Source organism: Talpa europaea (assembly GCF_964194135.1).
Source record: "Talpa europaea genome assembly, chromosome: 3".
NCBI lineage: Eukaryota > Metazoa > Chordata > Mammalia > Eulipotyphla > Talpidae > Talpa > Talpa europaea.
In genome coordinates, this window is record NC_140069.1 from 98,660,727 (window position 1) to 98,675,562 (window position 14,836).

Consider the following 14,836-nt stretch of genomic DNA (forward strand, 5'->3'; position numbering starts at 1 on the left):
ACATTACTATTCCACATTTCACAGTTTTCACTTGTATAATTGGGTTTTGGTTTATTTGTTTTATTTCTGTTGTTTCTTTAGTCATGTTGGTTTCTATTATTAATGATCTATGTTTTAAACAAGGGATACTTTATTTTTCTAAAAGCTCCAATTTTGGGTTTTAAAAATTTACTCATGTAACTAATTTCTACTGGAAAATGATATAAAGAAAAGAAACCTCAAACTTACAAAGAATCGTTTCCATAGAGGCCACTTTTTTTGTTCTGTGTCAAATAATAAAATTGTTCAACAGGAAGCTTTCTAAAAAGAAAAAAAATTAAATTGAAGATTTTTTTTACATAGTATAATGGTGAAGCATTTAATGATAAATAGACTAAAAACCATGTATATATGATATATGGAAATTCGGTATATGAAAAGGTGGCATTTTAAATCAGTAGAAAAAAAATTTCAATAAACACTACAGGAAAAATTCACTAGCCGTTTAGAAAAAATAGATTTCTATGTCTATTCACAAAGATATTTCAGGTGGGTTAAAATTGAAGGAACTGGAAAAACATAAATATTACAAGAAAAATATAAGATTAAGGGTTTTTTTCTAGTGTAGGGAAAACATTCAAAATGAGATTTGTTTAATAAGGTCAAAAACCAAAGGGAAATTTGATAACGTCAAATGCAAAACTTTTGAAGCTAGGACAGCATAGAAAAGCACAATTAAAACAAAGATTGGAAGAAATATTTGCAATAAAGATATATAAAGGATTAATTAATATCCAGACTATAAAGATTTAAGAAGAATCTATAGCTAAAAGACAAAGAATAAAATTGGACAAAGAATAAGAACAGATAAAGATATGTAAGTAGTCATATATAAGAAAAAAAACAAAATAAACCAGAAGGAGAAAATAAATACTGGATGGTGTCACTTATAGGTGGAATACAGAAAAACCAAATAAAGGGTTAGACAAAGGTAAACTTTAAAACCAACCTTTGAAAGCTGGTCATAGATGTGTGTGTTTTGGGGGACTATGGTGTAGGACTATCGGTGACTGCACTTTAGGGGGAGAGTAATCCTATATTGTCAAAAACAATAACAATGGTACTGCAAAAATAACAAATAAATAAATAAAATTATGTATCAAAAAAAAAGAAAAAAAAACAAGCATAAGGAAAACTCAGTCTATTTAGAGAAACGTATTCTGATCACTAAGCTAGCCTTTAATCATTAGACAGGCAAAATTTATAGTTTGACACTATACTTCAGTTGGTCAAAACTATGGGGAAATGAGTAGATACTGCTTTTAGATACTACTATGAGAATATAAAGCATTTGGGCAATATCTCCTAAAATTAAAAATATTCACTTATAGTGATCCATGACCTTCACTTAAAATTTTGTCTAAAGAGATATTTATGCATGGATGTATGAGCTCAAGTATGCCTATACATGGGTATTCATTACATGTAGTTAATGCCAAAAGGAAATATAATCTATGATGCATCCATATGGTGAAACACTATGAGAAGTGGAAAAGAATGAGATAGATCTGTGTTCACCATTTCTAGGTTGTAGAGAGGAAAAAGAAGTCACCTAATACTATGTATCAAATGATTCTGCACATAAACAAAATAATGCCAAATGGATGTGGGTATGATTATAACAAAAGGTATGATAGGAGACACACCGAAGTGGTGACAACAGGTCCCTTTAGGTAGGTAACTGGGATTGGTATGGTGGTAATCAAAGTAAACTGACCTGATTTTTTAGTGCTTTAAAATAGACTGTCATTTTAGAGCAGTTTTAGGTTCACAGCAAAGTTGAAAGGAAGGTGGAATTCCCAGGTATTTTTTACTGCTGACATGCTTAGCCTTCCCCATTATCAACCTCCCCCACCAGAGTGGCATATCTGTTACAACTGATGACCTGCACTGACACATCATTATCCCCTAAAGTCCATGGTTTACATTCCTCTGGGTACTTGCAAAGTTTTGTTATACAATGCCATGCTCAGCAGTCCCTTGTGGCTGTCCAGTATCTTTTGAAAACTCACCCTATATACATTTGACCCAGAGTAGATTTCATAAACTTGCTTTCCCATCCCTGTTTATAGGTAAAGGAAGAAATGCCTCCATTAGAGGATGCAACAATGGTGCTGTTGAATTGGAGGCAGAACTTATGATGTGGCAATTTGGGGCTCCATATGACTCTGGAGAAAACAGGCAAGGAAGGACTTTACCAAGTAGACTGGGATGATTAATCCTGAATGTCAAGGACAAGAAGATTGTTGTTATACAATGATGGGGGAAAGGAGTAGTACTAGAGCTTGAAGAATCTATTCTAGTATTATTCCTAAAGGGATAAAGTTAATGGAATACTGTAATAGCTTCACACAGCCAGGAACATAAAGGATCTCTGGAGAGCAGAATCTGGGGCTGCTCCACCAGGTAATGCTTTTAACCAGCTCAGGTACTAGCTGAAGACGAGAGACCTTGGAGTGGGTAGTGGAGGAAGAACATCTTAATGCCAACAATATCCTTATATCAAGCTGTGGAAGTGAGGACTGTGGTCACATCCCACATTTTCTTTCTTTCTTTTTCTTGTATACTTTCATATAGAGAATTTTTTTTTCCTTTTCCTTATTATTTCCTATAGGGTATGAACATGATGGTTTACTTAGTCAAGTTTAGAGATGTGGACTATCAGGACAAGACTATGCCTGAACTAGAGAGAAGTGCATATCACCCGGAGATCCTGGCTTAAAGTTCTATGCAGGAACTGAAGGGTGGCCCCTTTGGGTAAGTAAATTCTTGTTAGTTTCTAAAGTGTTGCATTTTCTTACATTGGAACAACAGTTATCAAACTTTGCTGCATAATTATCTGGATTTGACTCAAACACAGATTCTGTTTTAGTAAAGCTGGAATGGGGTCTAAGATTTTGCATTCATTATTTGATGATGACCCATGGACCACATGTTGGTCCATGTTGCTGCTGGTCCATGAGCCACATATTGGATAGGAAAGCATGTTGTTGCTATTGCTGCTGTTGCTTGTAGTGACAGTTGACAGACACTGAGCGTGCGCTAGAGTTTTTATAGTACCCTCTCTACATTTTGCTAGTTACCTACATTGTGAATAGCCCACTTCTGGGCCCCAGAAAATCCACTCTGGCTTTCCTAATAACTGGGTTCCTATGTGTGCCCTAAGTTCTGCCAGTCAGCCACATCTGCAGTAGACTTTGACTTGAACTTGAGTAAGCTGAGAATATAGCCTTCAGGTGGGGTCTGATAGCACTAATAAAGTAGCAGCAGAGGTGTAAATTTTAGCAAAGACACTTCCCCTGCTGAGACCCAGTCCTGAGAATAAATTTGGCTACTATTCCTTGAAGCTTAGGAATTAGCCTATTTCTCTAGCCTCCCATAGTTTTGTGAGTTAACTTAATATTCTCTCATAAATCCTCTTCTTAAAGTAGCCAAGTTAGATTGTTTTATTTGCAATGAAAAATCCTAAGGCATACCAATGAATACATTGTGAAATTAAAATTTAATTAAAAAAGGACAAAAGTAGTTTTATAGAAAAATGAACTTTAAAAAAGGCAAATGTAATTTAATTTAAATGAGATAATGTCTGTAAAACACTCAGGATAATGTGTGGCCAGAAGAAGTATTTGATTAATGCTGTTGTTTAAAAAAGATTGTTTCCTTATTTTTATGGAAACGGCACATTCCCATTATAAAATTTTGAGTAATTACAAAAAGTATATAGAAATACCACCATGTAGTAGATTCTAGATCTTGCTTGCTAAAAACTAGATGTAAGGAGGTTAAGAATGGAGAGATCGGCAGCTCTCATAAGAAATAAAGATTCATGCAATTTATAAAAGAACATTTAAAATTTAATTAGCATTTAACATGAAAAAGTAAAATTAAAGGTAAATCTCCACTACATAAATATACATTTATAAAATATCTGTGTAAAATTAAGAACATGTTTTTGGAACAGTTAAGATATTACGGGCATTATTATTTTGAGATAATAATATCTTAAATATATATAAATAAATTAGATAAATAATGTCTAAAATAAGGCATGAAAGAGAAAACAATAAGCTCTGATTCACTTCTTCTCATTACTACATTTTGGTTGTGTAGATAAGCTGTACTTTGCCAAAGCTTCTAACTTTACCTGGATCCACAGTAATTTTCTCAATCATGTGAATGATTCAGTGCTCACCATTTAATGCTCAGTGATTTCATATTTGAATGGATTCAGTGTTCACCATCAACCTTTTTTAATTAGTGTCTCTGTTCTTGAGTTATGATTCTGATTCTTCATTTTGCTTTTAAATCTCATATTTTAGGTTTTTTAAAAAAACATTATTGGGTGCTACGTACTGTACATTCCCACATGCTTCAAATGCTTGCCTGTGCCTTTATGCTTGATTGACAATTTTACTGCAATCTCCTTGGGTAAATTTTTTTTAAAGTTTTTTTTATTTATGCATACAAGAACTGGGGTGTAGGACAGAGGTGTGGGAGGTGAGAGGATTCACTAGAGACAGAGTGGGGAGCAGGACACGTGGATCTACTGAAATACACTGCTGAGGGGAGCAGCAGGTGAAACAGGAGAGGTCTGCTGCACCATGTGGGTCAGCTCCCTTGTCGGGGATCGAACTCATGCCCAAGTGGCTGGCGATAGCTTGATAGTGCTGAGACTTCAACCCTGTGCCACCAGAGAGGCCCCTGCTTTCTAATCAGAATAAATATTTCCTCTTCCAGTGTCCTTGGGCTACATTCAAATAAATACCACACACAAACCTCTCACTTCAGACTGAGTTTTCCTTTAGAAGCTAGTCTTTTGCCTTTTTTAAAAAATAAACAAACTGTAACTGTGAGTGTGCTTCCAATTCTTTTAGAACACTGTGACATTATTAATATACAAATTTGGGAAACAATAGCTGTAAATTACCTAATGAGCTATACCCCTAGTTTCCAAACAATGCTTTTGAGTAAATTTTATAATTTTTAATAATTTATGTGCCATTTCATTTGTTGCTCAGTTTTTTGCTTTCTCTTTAGTTTTTAACTGTTTTGAATAAAGATACAAGTGTGCTTTAAGATTTATGTGATTATTGAATATTTTAACACTGAAAACAATACTCAATAGATTCTAAGAGATTGATGAACAAATTAGAAATCAAAAGTTCCAAAAATCAAGAACATCTGTACAAATGAGTTCAGCTGTTTGCTCAAGAAAAAAAAAAATTAATTTAGCCTCTCTCAGGAATATTCCCATTTAGTTTTGGATAAAAACATGATCATCAAAAGAGTTAAACTGATCAAAATTTCTGATCACAATACTGAACACATTTGAGGACAGCAAAGACATCCATAAACAAAGATTTCTAACTAACTTTGCAATTAGAAGTCATATAATTAGTTTTTCCATCTGTGTCTTTTCATGAATAGCAAAAGAAATATATATGAAAGTAGATTTAACAAAAGAGTCAAATAGAAATAAAGAAAAATGAATAAAGACTTCTATGTTGGGCCTCCTCAGTGGCGCAGCGGTTGAGCGCTGGGTTGCAAAGCTGCCCACAGCCTCTGCAGCGCTGGTTCGATCCCCGACTGCTCCCCAGCCACCGGAGGAGGGTCCCACATGGCACGCAGACCTCTTTTGCTGCCCGCTGCTCCCCTCAGCAGTGTACTTCGGTCCTTCTGCCTGCTCTGCTCCCTGCTCTGGCTCTGGTGAATTCTCTCACCCTCCCGTGCTTCTGACTGTACCCAGTGCTTGTATAAATAAATAAAAATAAATCTTTAAAAAAAAACAGAAGAAGACTTCTATGTGAGGGGAGAAAGCATATTTACCTTGGCCAGTTTTCTCCACCAAATCCGTAATGCTGATGTCCTTTGCTCATGGCAGGAGGAGGTTCACATTTTGGTCTGTGCTCTTCAGGGAGTGAAATAGGCATCATCCTGCCATATTCCCTTTCGGTGCCCCAAGAAAGCCTACATCGTTTGAGAGACTCCCTTAATTCACGATATCTGTGAAAAAAGAGAGACTTGAAATAGCTTCTGCATAGTATGTTATGATCTGAATATTTCTGTTCTCCCCAAATTCATCTGTTGAAATACTAATGCTTAGTGTGATGGAGTAAGGTGGGGTCTTTAGGTGGGAAGTAGGTAATGAAGATGTAGCCCTTATGAATGGGACTATTGCTCTTATCAAAAAGACAGGGCAAGATTGCTAGCTTCCTCCACCACGTGAGGATATAGTGAGAAATGCCAGCTATGAACCAGGAAGAAGTCTTTCATTAGAACACGTCATGGTGGTGACCTCCAAAAATGTGAGAAATAAACACGTGTTGTTTAAAAGCTATCTGGTCTGCGGTATGTTGTTAGAGCTCCCAAACAGATTAAGAAAAACAACTAAAATTCCTGAGCTTCAAAATTATTTTTAGATTATGCTTTCAGAACAAAGAATTCTCAGTGCTAGGTAAATAATAATAGATGTTGTTTATTTAGACATCTTCGTCTGCTGAGGCAGTGAGATTAAATTCCTGAGGGACTGCAGAATATCTTTTTTCTTTTGTTTTTACAGTTGTAGCACATGTACTCATTTCTTTTAAACGTCTTTATTAAGATATAATTCACATGCCAGACAATTCATCCATTTAAAGTGTACAATTACTGTACACTTGAAACTCATATAAAGTTACCTCAATAAAAAAGCATACAATTAAGTGGTTTTTAGTATAGTCACAAATCTGTACAACCATAACTATGATAATTTTATTTTATTTTTATTTTTTTAAAGATTTATTTATTCATGCATAGAAGAACCGGGGTACAGGCCAGATGTGTGGGAGGGTGAGAGGATTCACCAGAGACAGAGTGGGGAGCAGAACAGGCAGACTGACGGAAATACACTGCTGAGGGGAGCAGCGGGCGAGACAGGAGAGGTCTGCCATGCCATGTGGGTATCTTCTTGGCTGGCTGGGATCAAACCCGTGCTGCAGAGGCTGCAGACAGCTTCACAGCGCTGCGCTCAACTGCCTGCACCACCAGGGAGGCCCACTATGATAATTTTAAACGTTTTCATCTCAAAAACAACCCCTCAGCTATGGTCCCCTACTTTAGCCCTAAGCAACCACTAATCCACTTTCTGTCTCTAGACTTGCCTGTTCTGAATGTTTCATATACATGAAATCATCTGTGGGTGCTTTTGTGACTATACCACATATCAGCTGTTCATTTTTTTTATGGCTGAATAACTTTCCACTGTAAGAATATAACATGTTTTCTTCATTCATCAGCTGATAGATGTCTGGGTTTTTCTACTTTTTGGCTATGGTGAAAAATGCTTTGAACATGTATGAACTAGGTTTTGTTTGAGTACTTGTTTCCAGTTATTTTGGGTATATATCTAGAAGGGGAATGGGGTGGGTCATATAATAATTCTATGTTGAATTTTTCGAGGAACTATTACTTGTTTTTTGTAAGTACAACTTTATTGGAATGCAGCCACAATCAGTCATCTTATACTGTCTATTGTCTGTGGCTGTTTTTATCCTACAATAGCAGAAGTGAATAGTTGACAAAGATTGTAAAGTTTAAAATGTCTACTATCTGGTCTTTTATAGAAGAAGCTTGCCAATCAGTCAAAGAGAATCTGGGTGGCCAGATTTAGATAGCTATAGAAGGAAGGGGTGGAGGCACTCAGCTCCGGGGCCTTTACCCACTCTATGGCTATAATCAACAGACACAGTTTGAGGGGCATGACAAGTGAAAAATATTCAAACACATTTGATTAATGACAATCTAAGCTATAATATTTGAGTTTTAAAAAGTTACATTTAAATTAGATGAGTCAATTTCTCAACATCTAACCCCCATTTATTATACTGTTTCAGAAAGATGAGCCAGTAAAAAATGCTAATCAATCACTGGGGTTGATTAACCATTTAGAGCCAGAAAGTTGCAGGAAACCATTTAAAAAGGGCAAAGCAAAAATAAGTCATATTTCTGTTTTATTTTAGGGTTTCTTATTTCCCTCCCTTAGCTTTAATGTTACTAGAATTTTAGAGAAGAAAGTGATTATAATAAATATTGAAATGATGGGATTAAATAATTTTAAAGCTTGAATAATACATGAGTCCAGAAAAAGGAAAATAACAAAATTATTGTGATACAAAGTATACCTACATAAAATTAAAGTTTACTTGTGTTGGACAAAGATACGTTCCTATGGATGGAATAATCTCTCAAATTAGAGTAATTTTACAGAATTTTGAGCATTACATTCCAAATTCTGGGGGTTAAATTTAGCCAGTAGTTACTGGAAGGCATGATAAAGGAAAGCTGAGAACAAAGATACTGTCATTTTCAGTTGGCTGGGAGCTAATAGTAAAAAAAATAAATAAAAATTCAGGAGTCAGAAAGCAATGGAATGAATGCAGAAACAAAATGGAAACCTATAATGAAATCTTAAGCAATTCTCAAACGCATCCTTAATTGATATGTTTGCCTGATGAGCTAGAGAACTTGCTAGAGATAAGGCAATGTCAACTGAATAAATAGGAAAAAGGGATAGGAATCTGTGGTTATTTGAGTAGCTGTAACTACCATTTTAAAACTTTCAAAAATGTACAAAAGAATATCATGTGTTTATTAATATTTTTATAGAGGATCAAGTCAGAGTATATATAATAGTGACTACTAAATTGCTCCAAAACATAAGGGTGGAGAAAGTAACTGAAATATAAAAATTAATTTACTCTGACCAATGAGTAAGCCAAAGCCATAATCCTGGTTTTCTTACTGTTTTTAGTGCTTTCTACTAGCTCAGTAGTTCTCAAAACAAGCTAAAAGACTTCTGGAAATGCAGACTCCCCAGACTCACCTCAAAGCTAGTATGCTAGAATATATGCAGATAAGAGCCTGGAAATCTGTATTTTAGAAGGCTCCTCAGGCAATTTTCATGTACTCTGAACACCAAAGCTGAGTTATCAGTGGAACTAGACTGAGTTGCTATCCTGGAAGGAGTAAAAGTTAACTGTTATACCATGGTATGCCTTCCCTATGATGTGTTCAACAGAAAACCCCTACGTTAATGTATGTTTTCGTCACACACAAAAATACACTATAACTTTTTCCTCGAGTGCTTTCTCTTCTTTTTACCTGTCCCGTGAGGCAGTTGGGCGAGTAGTTGTTTCTAGTGGAGTGTGTACTTCATTAGAGTAAAAGGTGTCTGACAGTGTATCAGATCCATCAAGCTCCCTGCAACAGTAGGGCCTGCCATGAATGACCTCCATGCTTCTTGGTTAATAAAGCTCAATCTGAAAAAGAAGAGGACACACTTGACCACAATCACGCTGACCCTTCCTCAACAGGCAGGAAACATACTTTGCACAACTTCATTGTTCAGAGCAACACTCCATGGAAATCAGGGGCTTTCTTCCTTGCTGAAAGCCGCAGGCCTCTGTGTGTGTGTGTGTGTGCGTGTGTGTATGTGTGTGTGGTGTGACTGTTCTGAGATGTCACATCAGTAATAACTTAAGTCCTGTGGAATGAATTTCAACTGAAACAAATTCACATAGTGGAAGATGTTTCTTAGAACACTGCGTGGACGACCTGTATGTAGTTCTATATAAAACTGCTACCTCGCAGACATCCACTGAAAATCAGTTCTTGCCTCACCTTTAACCTCAGTGATTCAAGGGAACATCTACTCCCCCCTCCCAAGGTCCACCCCAAAGTTCTTTCTAAAAAGTAAGGAGACTTATCCAACAGGCTCAAGGTTTCTGGGATCCCAGCAGAAAAGCCCTTTGTAAAGAAGATGGAGAATTAGCAGAGCAGCTTGAAATGAACCCTGAAAGTGCGAGCACCCCATCCTTCCCTTGGATTTTGGGGGTGGGCGAGAGAGGAGGGGCGGGGGCTTGGACCGCGGGCCGGGGGTTAGAGCCCCAGCCTCCCCTATCACCAGCGCCCGGCCGAGCGGAGCCGCGGGGTTCGGGCGCACCTGGGGTGCCGGCCAGGCAGCGGCACGAGACCGCACGTTCCCTTCACCTCCCAGAGCCGGGGTGTCTCCGCGGGGCGTGGAATTCGGCTGTCGTCCGCACCTGCGGCCCCGGGAGCTGCGGGCAGGTGCGGGTGAAGGAGAGAGAGACGGCGGGAGGCGAGGGGCGGGGTTGAGGGCGCCTGTGACGGCGGCGTGACCGTGGCCGTGGCACTAGGTAACGCGCCCCGGCGGGCGGCGGCCGGGGGGCGACCACGGCCCGCGAAAGTTTCGGGGGAAGCCAGCCCGGGCGCCGCCGGGCCCGCGAGACGGAACCGGGCGAAAGCGAGGGAGAGGACCGAGCAGCCAGTCCCGGGGCGAAAGGCGCTTGTCCGCGGACCTCGGTCCGGCCCCTCCACGCCTGGTTCCTTCCATCTCCCCCACCTGGCCCTCGGACGCCCCTGGGGGAGGCGCTGCTCCTCCCTGCAGGGCGGGGTATTCCCGGGGTGCGCTGGGGCGAGGAAGAGGGCAGCGTCCAGAGGGAGGCCGGGGAGACCCTGGGGAGGCCAGAGCTGCAGACCCCTCATCTTCCTGGCGTGCCCCCGCGCTGGAATGGGGGGCAGCGCGACTAGTTGAACGGGCCCAGACCCAGCCCGAGCAGGTGTGGACAAAGTTAATTGGTGGCTCGTCTTGCCGATGGATGCCCTGCTCAGTGCCCAAGGACCTAGTTCCACTTCCTTTACCTCAGTTATCAAGAAATGAATATGAAACAAGTTTCTGCGCTAGCAGGGCCATGAATTTCTGTGATGACTGAGAACCGAGCCTCTGAGGAGGGGAGATACTGAAAGGTTATTTTGGGCGAGGCTCTCATTAAGCCAGCAGGAACACGTAAGAGCGTGGGCTAAAGAGTGATCCCCCTCTCGGAAAGGAGGTGTAGCAATGTGTTCTATATTTTAGAAATTTTTAATCAAACCAGCAGTGGGTATTCATTTTGTGCTGAGTCTTTTAGGTGAGAGCTGATATGAAGGAAAGAAAGGTGCACGAGCAGACAAGGTGGTATTTTCAGTCTGTTTCTCAGTCCCTACACCTCTTCCCCACCTCTTACTGTCCAGCCCACACGCCTGGAAGTAGATTCTGTTAAGAGATAGTTGTGAACTTGGTGAAATCTGACCCCTTTATTTTAGGTGTATAAATTTTATTTTAGGCCAAATAAGTGTAAAGGGTCAGGGAATGTATATTTACCTTTATTATTTCCAAAACCAAAATACAGAGAGAAAAATTCTTTGTCAGATCTTTGTAAAACAATTGTTCTCTTTGGAAGTGCTTCACCACCTCAAAGTTCTTAGGGCATGTCAGGATTGGGTCTATTTGGGTGACCCACATTCTATTTTCTAGGCCCCTGATTTAACTGATGTGTGTTAGTCATCAGGTGAATTGTACGTGACCCCAACAACACAAAGTAACCTCCTAGCAGGGGTGCTTGACATGACTGACGTCTACGATATAACACCTCCACCTGTGGGAGCTATAGCCCCAGAAAACCTTTCTACTTCCCACATGTTGATTTCTCTTTCACGACCTCATTTACCTTAATATATTCCTTACTTTCTGCATCACCAAGTACTCAATCCTTCTAGCAGGGAAGGAGAAATTTGGAAAAGAAAAAAAAAATGTTTGCCTAGAATATTGTGTCTGGGTTGACAGAAGTTCCAGACTACTAAAGCTAGATTTTTAACTTTGAAGGGAAAAACATGCAGGAATTGGGCCTCCCTGGTGGCGCAAGGGGATAAGCACCACACTATGAAGAAATCCATGGCCTCTGCAGCATGAATTCAATCCCCGGCCGGTCAGGGAGAAACCCACATGGCGAGGCAGACCTCTCGTATCTCGCCCACTGCTCCCCTTCTCAGTTTATTTCAGTTGGTCTGCCTGTTCTGTTCCCCACTCTGTCTCTGATGGATCCTCTCACCCCCACCCCGCATATCTAGCCTGTACCCCAGCTCTTGTATGCATAAATAAATAAATATTTAAAAAATGCAGGAATTTTACAATTGTATAAAACATAAGTTAAAGTCTATAACTTTAAGTTTGTTGTAGAGACTATTAACCAAGTGGTATTTGATAATGAGTGAAATCAGATTTGAAGCATTCGGTACTTCTTGGCAGATGTGACTATTTTTAAATGGAGAAAAATCAGTCTTAGTCCTTGCCTAGAAAGTATATTGGGAAACCTCTTCAAGATTTGCATCAGCAGAAAAAGGGACCATAGATAATTAAGCAGCATCTCTTGATTGCTTCCATTAACAGTGATTTTCATCAATTTCTTCACATTTTTGTGGCCAAAGAAAATTACAGGGTCAGACCTAATGTCAACGTTGGGGATGTGTAATGTTTCTGTGTGTCTAAATAAAAAGGGCACTGGAAATATTTGTGAGTTCTAGGGATGTCATTCATTGTATTCTTTTATAATTTCACCTATCTCTAAATTTTACCTTCATTTTGCCAGTCTCTTACACAGCCACACAGCAGATTTTTGTAAAATACGAATATGACATGAGTCTTCTTTGAAATCCACCATGTATCCTTGTTCCAAATTCTTACTTTGAAAATTCCCTTCAGGGCCTCCCCGGTGGCGCAGTGGTTGAGCTCTGGGTTGCGAAGCTGCCCGCAGCCTCTGCAGCACCAGTTCTATCCCCGGCTGCCGGGCGAGGGTCCTACATGGCGCTCAGACCTCTCCTGTCTCCCGCTGCTCCCCTCAGCAGTGTACTTCATCAGTCTGTCTGTTCTGCTCCCTGCTCTGGCTCTGGTGAATTCTCTCACCCTCCCGCGCTTCTGACTGTGCCCAGTGCTTGTATAAATAAATAAATCTTAAAAAAAAAAAAAGAAAATTCCCTTCAGAATCTGATCTTTCTTAATCCTGTCCTACAGTCAGCTCACTCTCGAATTACTTGCAGTCTCCCAACTTTGCTATTTCTGGTTCCTATACCTTTCTACCTAATTTCCCATATCAAGTTTTGTTCTTTTTTTGGTAAGCTTTGTGTATCAGTCAAGGTTCAATAAGGAAACAGAAACCATACCCATTATTTGAACATTATTTGAACACACCCAAATTTAATGCTAGGATTATTAGCAAGTAGAGTGTGGTTAAGTGCTAAATAAGGGAGATATGAACTTCTTGGAAGAGAGTATAGCTGTCATGGTTACACATAGTCTTCAGAAAGAGGAGAAACTTGCCAGAGGTGCTGGATGGTAGTGCTATCTAGAAATGCTCTGCTATTGTTGGAGAGTGTGTGCTGGTCAGAACTGCCTGTAGAGTTGCCTGCCATCACTGGAGAGAGTAGCATGCATGTGGCTGCTGGTGGAAAGACAGTCTGGAACTCTCTATGTGGCTGCTGTGCTTTTGTGCTGAATAATAGTAATAGAAGCCCAGCAGCTGAATCTAAAGTGTCTTCCTGTCACCACTGTCTTACAGAGTCACTCTGGTGCCTTTTATTGATGAAGTTTTAAATTTCATCAGCTGACCAATGGGGAAAGATTTGCAGGGTCCAACTCAGTGTTACAAAACTTGGAAAGAAGAGCTAATAAATTGGTAACCTGTACAGCTTAGTAATAATAATAATTATTATTCAACATATACTATATACCACATGCTGTGATACAGTCGCGTGTGTGTGTGCGCGCGTGTGTGTGATTTGAAATCCTATGAGATACATATTATGCCCATTTGACATATGAGAAATGATCCGGGTTTGTCTGGATAAGAGTCTTATCCTCTCTGTTATCCTGATTTTCCATTCTTCTCTGTAGAAAGGTAAATGTGCCATCTTATCTTCTCCTTGGTGACATGTGTATGCCCTGTATCATAGTGCTTATATTGCAGTACCTATAGGCTGGTAAGTCTACCTCCCTTGGTAACATATGTATCCCTGGAAAGCAATAACTTTCTTTGTTTTTCTATTCATTTAGGGTTTCTAACATTCATCTTTAATATTTGGTACCTAATAGACACTTAAATGTTTGCCAAAAGAATAAATGTTTAGTTGTTCCACCCTTGAAACCAGTGCAACCACACTATTATCTTGCCAACCAATAGAATCACATAATGTAGGTGCTGAGTAAATCTGTGGAACTGGTTTGAATATTTGCCATTGGATTAAGCTAGTCCAGTTGTGTTGAGTCTTGGAATAGGGAAAGCCAGAGATTCCTTTTATTTTTAATTTTTTTTATTTCATAGTTTTATTTACTAGTATAACATGCTGGGAAACTATCAATTTTAAATCGCCTTGATATGTTTTTGTGTCTAAGAAAGCTTTGATCCCCAAAAAGCGCTTAACTCATAGTATAATAGTACAGAGTTAATTCATCCTCATGATAGATTCTGATCTTATCTATAAATTTCCCTTAGGTTCACATTCTACTGATGCTAGTTTTTCTTTTTAAAATTGTATTTTTTTATTGCAGTAACTGTATAAAATTTAGAGATATAGGTTCATACCTCTTCAGATGTATATCACCACACCACACCCACCACCACAGCACTATCATCTTTCACCATAGTCCATTGAGCCCCCTTTGCTCCCCATCCCCCCCACCCTGCCTCTCTAGTGGCCTCAGTTCTGCAGTCAGATTCTTCTAGAGTTTGTTTTGATTTAGTTTTGTCTGTATCTTTACTTTGTTTCTTTATATACTACATATGAGAGAAATCATTCTGTATTTGTCCTTCTGACTTATTTTACTTAGCGTAATCCCCTTGAGTTCTGTTCTTGGGGTTGCAGATACCGCTGCCAGTTTTTCAAGCAAGAAACTTTGCCGTCACCCTGGTACCTCTCTTTTACTCATATT

At 39.3% G+C, this 14,836-nt stretch overlaps 1 protein-coding gene across 1 annotated transcript in view; it reads right to left on the minus strand.

Annotated features, from left to right (window-relative positions):
* The window catches only part of SPMIP4 (sperm microtubule inner protein 4), a gene marked incomplete at both ends in the record, with an annotated part of 34,354 nt that extends 25,043 nt beyond the window's left edge, over positions 1–9,311 (minus strand). The window contains 3 exons of the mRNA XM_084230595.1: positions 229–300; positions 5,866–6,042; positions 9,178–9,311. Of these exons, the coding sequence (XP_084086721.1) occupies positions 229–300; positions 5,866–6,042; positions 9,178–9,311 (383 nt within the window). The remainder of the gene's footprint in view (positions 1–228; positions 301–5,865; positions 6,043–9,177) is intronic.
* Positions 9,312–14,836: the final 5,525 nt, after the last annotated feature.